This window comes from Colias eurytheme, chromosome 28 (genome assembly GCF_061535395.1).
Source record: "Colias eurytheme isolate Ceu_HAF_F1 chromosome 28, ilColEury1 Martin Lab GWU primary, whole genome shotgun sequence".
Classification (NCBI taxonomy): domain Eukaryota; kingdom Metazoa; phylum Arthropoda; class Insecta; order Lepidoptera; family Pieridae; genus Colias; species Colias eurytheme.
Window position 1 is genome coordinate 1,511,029 of NC_143007.1, and position 11,048 is coordinate 1,522,076.

An 11,048-nucleotide genomic window follows, 5' to 3' on the forward strand; every position below is an offset into this window, starting at 1 on the left:
ATAGCATCGCATCGCTGTGCCGGGAGTGGAGGGTGTTAGGTTTTTTCGTTACGGAATTTTTAACATTCGGTCGCCGCGCTCAAGGCCAATAGAAGCTATGCAATAGCTTAAAATCTTTACCTATTTTTCCAATTAAAACACTTCATCAAAATAAAACGACAAATAAAACTTATAATTACAACAATGTGCTAAAAGAAAAACACTCAAATCAACCTTTTATTCATTATAATTATTAATTGCTTTTTATTCAAAAACCATTTAGTTTTTAAGTTACAGTTTAACGCCAATTATGTTGTTTTTTGTTCAACTTAAAAAGTAACTTTCTCTGACTATCCAATCGTGACGGAGGCAAAAAACTGTCAAGTTGGTAAATGTGATTAATCATTTATGTAGCGTTAGCAAATAAATTTTATTTAAATTTTATAAAAAATATTAAAAAAAATGATTTCGTCATTATACTAATTTAATAATAATAATTGAAAAACCATATAAAACCACCAACCAACAAGAACAAGTGATATTTTTGCTCGTTACCTTTTACCCTGGTTGCCTGGAAGCGATCACTTAGGGGGCGTCCATAAATTACGTGAGTTGTTTTAGGGGGTCGAGTACAATCTCATCTAACGTTGGGGAGAGGGGGGGTGTCGGCAAATATCACGCAATTTTTTTTCTAATTGAAACAAAACAAATTATACTCTTTTGGTCCATTTAATCCAAATAACATGCTTAAGATTTTAATGTTACGGTTACGGTATTTAAATATTCTATTGTTACCTTGGGCCTTATTATAACACTAAGGGCCGATTTTTCAATACTTGGATAAAACTTATTCGTCGAATAATGTATAAAACTACCATTTTAAAAACGTATTCTAATTGCCCGTATTTGACAGTTTACGTGACATTTTAATATTATCGTGTAATACTTTATTGGACGGATAAGTTTTATCCAAGCACTGAAAAATCCGCCTTATTATAACTTTCAGCAATATTAATGACTATTTTTAACTAGTCGTAAACAAAAGCACGAAGCAATTTTTTTTCTTTTAACAATGACAAATAAACATAAGAAACCCACATTTTGAAAAATCTCACGTGAGATGGGGGGATGGGGGAGGGGGTTCAATAAAATCTCATGATATCTCACCAGAGGGGGAGGGAGGGTCAAAAAATGGACAAAAACACCTCACGTAATTTATGGACGCTCTCTTATAAGTGATAAGGCCACCAAATATTTTGTACTCTGCCTTTTTTTAAGTTATTAAGGATTAAAGTGAAAGTGTGTACTAAATAAATAAATAGTATAATAACAAAAGTAAATTGATAATTAATAATTTTGCCTTTAGACGTAGGTATTTAAAAAAAACTTTTTTCCTCGAAAACATTATTCAGGCAAGCCTATAATTTTTTTGGAAACGTGAAAATAAATTTGCTTGCGTATTTTTATACATTTAAAGCCGGCTACTCACTTACCTGCCTCAGGGGCAATATTGGAACAATCTCGGTTGGTCCGGCGGTCGGAGCAATTTCAGTTCTCTAAATTACCCCTGCTTGCCTATACACATCACAATTAAGGGGCCAATTCCAATATTGCCCCTGCTGCAGGTATGTGATATTTGTAATAAAGATAAAATTAAAACACTGATGATGATAATTCAGTTTTAATTTTATCAAAAGAAAATTATAGTCACTAATTTATGTAACGTATTTTGTTAATTTTATTTGTTTGTAGTTTGTGCATGTATGTGTTTGTGTCTTGACTAATTACCTGTTAATAACTTATCAGAAATAAGATAATAGATACTTGAATAATTAATAACTTAATTTAATACAGCGCAATTTATTTCTAAATTAAAACTGTTTTATGTTGCATAATATAGATTTCGATTGACATACGATTAACTTATTCTCTGGTAAGTCTTTCGTCCCAATGCTGGCCAAATGTATACGCGCATGTGTGCGTGTGTGTGAGTGTTTCCACACTAGCTGTGCCCGCAGTGCTCCGCTCCTGTTGGTCTTAGCATGATGATATATAGCCTATAGCCTTCTCGATAAGTGGGCTATCTAACACCGAAAGAATTTTTCAAATCGGAGCTGTAGTTCCTGAGATAAGCGCGTTCAAACAAACTGTGTTGTGTGCGTGTGAATATACGGGTAAGTATACGTATGTGTGTGTAACTACGTGTTTATTTACAGGTAACCTAACCCGCCAGGCGGTCGGTGCAATATTTTGACCAATTTTATCCGTAAATAAATAATAATGAATTGGTTAAGATATTGCATCGTCCGCTTAGTGGGATTATCATCGAGGGAGAGGAAAGCTACTGTTCTACATTTTTTATACTACGGTTCTACTAAGAGTAGTGCTACTGGTATTTGCTACGTTAGCTAAACTGTATTGATGTGTTGAAGTTTTGTGTTCCTGCTCAATTGGATATAGAAATAATGTTACTAATGTTATGTTTGTGTTTTTGTGCAATTCTTTGTAAGCTTTTGGGAAGATTTTGTGTGTTTTTTTCTAATTTTTGTATAAATTGTGTCATGTGTGTGTGTACTTTTTGTTTTGTCGTGTTAAATGCTGTTCGATGATACTGTCGCCAATTTAATGTTGTCAATTTGCTATCAACGTTTTAAAATAACGATAAATGATTATTATTTTAAATAATTCTTTTAAGAAAGACTACAGATTTGGAAATTAAATTTTATTAAATACCAGATAGTAAAGTGGCGAAATTAAGTTGGTGAATAGAACTTAATTAGACACATTAACTTGCACATGCACTTCAATGTAAAAGAAGTAAAACTTAATCTTTCTTCGAGATTTTAGTCATCTTTAGGTACAATATCAAAAAATTGTAAATCTTAAATGCTATAGGTACTACCTATTGTTTCATATTGTATATTATTTTAGTGTAATTTTATAGACTAAAAAGAATATTATAGGTATCTATAGTTAGTGTGTCTTAATAGGTTTTAGTTTAGATGCTCTACATTGGACAATGTTTTTTTATTTGTTTATGTGGCCAAATAAAAAAAAAACAAACATTCGTATATTAAAATTATTTCTTTCTAGAGATAAACTACGATAACATGGCGCGCCCCTCCAAATTACTGTTTCAATGTGTGTAGTGAAATATAATATTTAAATATTTGTAAATATTTAAATATTATATTATTATTATTTATAATAATATACTAATTAAATTATTAATTTTTATTATTATATTATACTAGCAGTCCGCCCCGGCTTCGCCCGTGGTACATATTTACGTTTTCTCTACATAAAAACCATCCTCGTACTTCAAGGAATATAATAAAAAAAGAATTATCGAAATCGGTTCAGCCGTTCTCGAGTTATGCGCTTACCAACACATTTTGCGATTCATTTTTATATATAAGATTATTATATTTTTTATTATGAATTTCACAAATACTTTCAAACGTTTTGAATTTTGGAGGGGCGCGCCATGTTATCGTAGTTTATCTCTACATAATTATAAGTCAACTATTATCAAAATATTATACAGTAACATATTTTGATTTAACGAAACTTGTATTTTCGTTAATTCAAAAAAATGTTCGTTTTTGTCTAAAATAATATAACCACATGGTTACTATGGTGTTACTTTTGTATTTCTGTTTGTATGTGTTTTATTTTTTGTGTATCTAAGCATGTTTAAAGTCACATTTAAGAAAAGTATGTAAAAATAGCATAACTATATTTTTATTGGTATTTTTTTCAAAATACGCGAGTGAATTTTTTTTCATTGTTACTTAATTGTTATTTTATCATAATGTTCCTCATAAAAATAATAAGCTACCAATTATTCAAATAAAACCAGACGTAATAATTAAATTATGAAGAAATTTTCAAATATCTACTAATGAGAAAATTTGAAAAAAATGTTCGTAGAGCTTATATAAAAATGTAAAAAAAAATAATATGAAATGCATAAAATAGCAACACTCATCAACTTATTTCTCGACATCTACAGCATAAATATAATCTAAGAATTAATATTTTTTGCTGCTCATTATTTATTAATTTATACAAAAACAAATTAATTAAAAACGGAAATTTAAATTAACAAAATGATAACTACCTAACCAGTTTTTGATTTGTGTACTAAGGTCTAAGTAATTGTATTCTAGACAAAACTATGTAGCATAAATTTAAATTATAATTAATCTAATAAAAGTAATAAGTGAAATATAAATATTAAAATAAAAAAAAAATATTGAAAAAAAATTAGAGCGGGTTCGAAGTTCGAATTCCGCTAAGTGTTTTTTTTCCATTCGTATGCTATAAAAACTGAATTTAAAATGCAAGATTTAAAATTTTCAAAAATAACAACCTACCTATTTATGCGAATCTCAATTTTTTTTATTTCCTCATTAAAAAGACAATTTCATAAAATAATAGATACGCGTAAAATCAAAAATAAGAAAAATCTACCATTTATACTATACTAGACTAGAACTTTTACGATATTATTATTTCTAGGTCCACGGACTAGGAAACCCAAAAAACCACCTGGAGACACCAACAACGATGAAAAGAGACCAAGAACAGCTTTCTCTGGACCACAATTAGCAAGACTGAAGGTATTGTAATATTCTAAGTTTAACGTTACCATGGCAACAGCTGAAAAACATTACCTATCTGTCTTACCACAAAAAACTTTAGACAGGGCTAGAGACAGGGTTTAACTTTAAGCGCGGGTTCTCTTTAACCCGGTTTTGTCGTATTTCACATAGATAACTATTAAATTGACAGATCCCTGGTTTAAAGTTAGACTGTGTTTAAATTAAATTGTTTTGTGGTAAGACCATAATATGAGTTTAGTACTTTCTGTACAAACAAAGGTCACCTACGTTCCTAGGAAGAGCCTCAGAACTTAGTATAAAAATTATAGACATAGATTACCAAAACAACATTCGAGCGTCAAAAACGGCACGCGTACGCGTTTAGACGTCAAAGTATGATGTCAGGCCGCAGCACTCGAGTATCGTGAATGAAAAAGAGATAACTGAATTAAATTAATACCTACCATTGGACCAAATGACAATTTCCTAAAACACAAAAAGGATAAGTCCACACAGTTATCTATTAAGTAAAAAAGCCAAAAAACAGTCAGATTGAGAACCTCCTTCGTATTTAAGAACGTCGGATAAAAGCAGAAAGCATTATCCATTATTTAGAGAGTATTTTATCATTTTAAGTACTTATATTGAAATATGTATGTAGGTATACAATGACATCTAAAAGATTAACAACTATCGAGTCTCATATAGATTTTCTCTAAAAACGATTTTTAATAAGCGTTTGATACAGTTTACATCATAAATTTTTGTGCGTTTATCACTTAAATTATCATACTTTAATTATTTGTATTACTTATATCAAGATAATACAACAATTTCTGAGAATCTGTATGATATAAACAAACAGCTTTTTGTTTAATTTAAAGAATACATATTATCAATAAATAAAGATACAAGACATATCAGCGGGTCGCCTCGTTCCAACCACAATCCAACTCTGTTAAAATTCGGTAAAAACCAAAAACTGTGTAAGGCACAAAAAGTGGAGTCATGTACAGAATAGCAATAATATGATGCATTTTTATGAAGACAAAGTAACTGTGTTAAGTATAACATTGTTGTAAAGAAATACTACTTAAGTTCGTTGAACTGGTTGAACATTAATCCCGAAAATAAAGAGCACATTAAATTTTATAAATGTGGTCGATAAGTAGTTCATACTTTGTAGAAACACAATACAGAATAAGAATAGTTTTTTCACGCTATATACCTAATATGTATTTATCAGAATATATCTGGGCGGTAATCAAACACAAATTGATCATGAACTATTTATTAAAACAATAATAACATATTTGTAACTAATAATCTAACTATACCAGTTCGGAGAGCAGCATTAGATGCTCATATATCAGACTATGTAGTTGCTGTTTGTAAATGATTGCGGTTCCTGATTCATAGCAATATGAAACTAAACTCTTCGCTGTTGCTATTCCTAAGTCCTTTTCCTCTACGGTCCCTTTTTGCAATCATGTGTCCTCTAACCTCTTCGAACAGAAATTCGCGGAGAACCGCTACCTGACCAAGGCGGCGGCTCTTACTTTCTAGATTCTGTTTACAACTATCTCTGTATCCCTTATTCACCACTATGTATTATCTGTACTAGTAGCCTGTACCTATATGTTTTTCCACAGCACTAGTTAGTGGTACCTCACAGAGCGGCTCTAACTGATTAGTTATCCCTACCAATACCAAATGTGTAGGCCCTGTTTGCAACTATCTGTGTCCTTATACCTGTACCAGTTGCCTTTACTTGTATGTTTGTCCACAGCACGAGTTCGCAGAGAACCGCTATCTCACAGAGCGGCGGCAACGCTGACTGATTAGTCTCTGTTTGCAATTCTCTCTCCCATATCTCCTATCTATAACTATTGTATCTATAACTATTGTATGTTTGTCCACAGCACGAGTTCGCGGAGAACCGCTACCTCACGGAACGACGGCGGCAGGCGCTGGCCGCGGAGCTCGGGCTGGCGGAAGCGCAGATCAAGATCTGGTTCCAGAACAAGCGCGCCAAGATCAAGAAGGCGTCGGGCCAGCGCAACCCGCTCGCGCTGCAGCTCATGGCGCAGGGACTCTACAATCATAGCACGATACCGCTCACTAAGGAGGAGGAGGAACTCGAGATGAAGGCCAGGGAACGGGAACAGCAGACGAGACATTGAAGGTTTGGTGTATGACAGCCTTTGATGTTCATTTTTGACAGATTGGTCTATGACAGCCTTAGATGTTCTGTTTGTTCATTTTTGACAGACATTGAAAGTTTGCTAGTGTACAATTTGGAAGCCTTAGATATTTTAATGTTCATTTTTGACAGTATTGTAATTAAATTGGAAACAGTTCTGTAAATATCCTTTGATATTGTTAGGTAAAACTTCGGTAATTATATAATTATATTATCTAGGTCAAGACACTTTTTAAATCATGATCCTCAGTCCTCCTTTTTAACCTTCAAAATAATGGTTATTTGATATGTTATTGAGATTTTGAAACAGAAAATCTTTTCATGTTATTTGGAGTTTTTTGAATGTTTTACTTGATTTTTAATAAGTCAAGAAAAACAATACAATGATGTGTCATAAAAAATCTAGGGCTTAAGTACATTTAAATTTCAAATAAAACACTTGTTAAAACTACAATACTATCGCTACACTATCACATGATTTTTGTATAGAAATGTAAATATTTAGTAAAATTGTTGTATTGTGTGCATATGCCCTAATAGCATAGATTAGGTTGTAAATGTAATACTAAATTTACCATACACCTTTTTTGTAGTAGGTAAAGCTGAAATTTAAATGAAAATAAATGTGCTATTGTTTCTATTTAACATAAAAGTAGGGTCTGAAAAAATGTATATTTCAAGTGATATTTGTCGTATACATATTAAAACTTTATTGTTCTTCAGATATTTCAGGCAAAATTGGTTTATTTTTTTATCATAGTTCTCAGTACTGTTGTATTCAATCGAATTTCGATATTCTGAATATTTTTTTTAAGACAAAATCTTTTTTTCGGCTTTATTATATTAGAAATCATTTTTAAATATATAATACACAATAATTTAAACGAAATTTATAACCTCCTACTTGCCATAAAGCCTGTATATAAAATTTTCTGACAAATCTCTGCTCTCTTTCGTACGTTTTAATAAAATTTTGTCTTTGTAACGTCTTACCGCGACCGTAGTCACGGACAGACTGAAATATAGTTGCAGTCCTGTTGCAGTCGTTTAAGTATTTCTGAACTACCCTCAATTTGTATAGAAATTAAATTTAGTCCGGTTTTTGCCTATTAGAAGCTCTCAGTTTTAACCATATAGATATATTGAATGACAACATATGTATATTTATGGTTAAAATATTATTTTCTATTAAGTAAACTTTTTATAAATATTTTGAGTCTGTTCGTATATTGCTCTCTCTTAAAAAAATAAACAATTCGTGTTTAATATCATTTTTACTATTGATATTCTACTAACGTCTTTGTAAAATAATTATTGTATAATAGATTTTGAGGCATTTTTTTATTTTTACTGTAACTGAACGCAAAAAATCTCATTTGGAAATCTCTTTTTTCGTATATTAAATATTTCAAAAGCTAGACATATATAAAAATAAGTATTTGTTTTTTATTGATTTTTAATCCCACTCGAATTGTAAAGTAATTATTAATGTAAATATAGTTTTAAGTAATTATTAATTATTATTGTTAAGTTATTTATTGTGCAATGTAGCAGTATTAGATAATGTCGGTTTGGCAAAATTATTGAAAATTGCTGGACACGAATTCGTGAAACTTTTTAACTTGTACCTGTTTTTTTTTTGTGAATGGAAACATTTAGTTTAATGCAAAGATACCTTCAACAGATTTAAGGTATCAAAAAAATTACAAAAAATATTTTTTTTTAATAATTTTGCCAAAAGTCATTCACATAAGTAGTGATATAGAATTGTCCTATTAAATGAAATTGTGAGATATATTGTATTTTCATTTATTTTCCTTCCTTTGCTCTACCTCTTCAAGATTCAATTCCTTTAATATTTCAAATGAAAAATATAAGGTACATTAACCTAAGACTTGCAAAAGAAAATTGAAATCATCTCTTATCTCTTAAGAAAGTTCTTTTTTTAGTTTTGAGTATTTTTTTTTTATAAAAGAAAAACAGTAAGTACAAAATAAACATAGACACACCCCATAGAAAAAAGTAAATTACAGACGCGGAATCGAACCCGCATTCCTGATTCGTAGTGCCGCAAAAATTCCAATAAAATCTTACCCTTGGAAGATCAAAAGGGGTAGTTTTCGAGGGGTTCACTTTAAAGTGACGCCTGTAAAAACAAAAACGTAGGTATTTGTATAATCAAATAGTTTTTTTACTATCATCAACACCATGTCTGTATCTTTTTATTTATTTTTTACTATATAATAAAATACAATCTGGGGTTCCTGTGTCTACTTGAAAGTTGTAAAAAAGTGCTTATTTTTTTTATTTATTTTTTTTTGCAATATTCATCACAATCATCACCATCGGTCAATTTTAAATCTATTTTTTTCTACGTTAAAAATAATAAAAATACTGCTTGAAAGCAGGCCTTAACTGAGGTGAGTATCCCACTTCTGGGACACAGCCCTTCTATGAGGGTTCAGGCCAAAATCCACCACGCTGGCCAAATGCGGGCTGATGTCACATGTCGAACTTAATATTATGAAGTAGAATGATTTGATTATGAGATTGTTTTAAATAAATAGCCTCCAAAACTAATGGACCGATTTAAAAATTCTTTAAAGCTACATTATTACTAATTTACTAGTAGCATAGGCTTGTATTATGTACCTATTTATTCTTCCTAGTTGGAAGTCCTAATTGGTCCGGAGCACTGCGGGTAAAACCGCGGAGCTCAGCTAGTATAGAATAAATAGACGATTACTGAATATATTAATTCAAATAGTTAAACAGTATGTCCCTATCGAGTGTAACAATAAAATTCCTTTTGTAAAAAAACAGTTAATTTAAAACATTGAAACGAATTCTTTGCGCGCCATTTGTTAAGGTGGTGCTATATGGCTCAATAAACTCTAACGCAAAAACTACTGAACAGATTTGGTAAGGTTTCCATTTTCTGCGGTGTTTCATCATAGCTTGTACTGTAAATAACAGGCAAATAAATAAATATGCATAAATTTCTTTTATGTAAAAAATATAAAAAAACAACTAATTTATCACTAAGTATCGAGGTCACTATTGCAAAGTACCGTTTCCCGTGTGGGATAAGGGGCATAGTAGATTTATCATCAAGTGATGATAATGAGCCTTCTGAACTAAACTTTTTAACACGCTTTCAGTAAGCTGAAACTAGGCAATTTTCTTACATCCACTGAAAATCGAACCCACGATACTAGTCAACTACATCTAACCATCTAATGTATTGCTAAATCTAACCATGTGACATTTTCGAGAATTAAAAATTTTAAAATTGCATTTAATGCTAATAAACAAAATATACCGGCTGAATTATTGATAACCTCTTATTTTAAAGTCGGTTAAAAAATTACTTAACACATAGTTATAATAGTGCTATAATCATTAATCACATATCACGATATTAACTCACTTAAAAAATCAAACGTACTTCTACAATTCGTCGCCATGTAACCCTTACCTTTTTGAGAGGGTGAGAAATTCCCTTCCGTGTCAAGTTATTTCTCGGAGGGAAGCATCCCTCTGTGCCAACACGTGCTTTATTAAATCTATTGTTTTTTAAACGTATCAAATTTTAAGAATGTTTGAATTACTTTAAAAGAAGGAAGGAAGAAAGGAAGGATAAAAGATCACTACATTTTAATTTTCAAACTTTATTATTTGGTAAATCAAAAGAATATAACTATCTAATTTAGGTATAACTAGCTTACCGCCCGCGGCTTCGCCCGCTTTGTCTAAAACCTAATAAATTATATACTAAAACCTTCCTTGAATCACTCTATCTATTAAAAAAAACCGCATCAAAATCCGTTGCGTAGTTTTAAAGATTTAAGCATACAAAGGGACATAGGGACAGAGAAAGCGACTTTGTTTTATACTACGTAGTGATGATGTAGCTAGCTTACTTTTGGTGAAAAACTTAATAAAATTGGTTAAGTATTTTTTTTAATTGAATGTATGTACCTACAATCTACATACTACAAACAGATATTTTAAAAGACAAAATATTTTGATACTTGATTTGTTGACTTGAATAAACAAAGATGATGATGTTTTGTGGAAAATATAAAATTGATTCTTGCATTCAATATTTTCTAACATCTATACGAGTTCCAATGAGAGCTAAGTATCTAAACAAAACTAAGAATATGCATGTTTCAAAAAGTACCTACTTTAAATAAAAAGTCGCATAAAAATCGCTTCATGCGTTCCATACTTACTACATCACACTCCGTTTTCAG

The 11,048-nt window shown here is 30.8% G+C and overlaps 1 protein-coding gene across 1 annotated transcript in view; it reads left to right on the forward strand.

Moving 5' to 3' along the window:
* Positions 1-8,584, forward strand: part of LOC149896461 (homeobox protein invected-like) — a 65,613-nt gene extending 57,029 nt beyond the window's left edge. The window contains exons 5-6 of the mRNA XM_090117567.1: positions 4,504-4,604; positions 6,509-8,584. Of these exons, the coding sequence (XP_089973693.1) occupies positions 4,504-4,604; positions 6,509-6,769 (362 nt within the window). The 3' untranslated portion in view covers positions 6,770-8,584. The remainder of the gene's footprint in view (positions 1-4,503; positions 4,605-6,508) is intronic.
* The last annotated feature ends 2,464 nt before the right edge of the window (positions 8,585-11,048 follow it).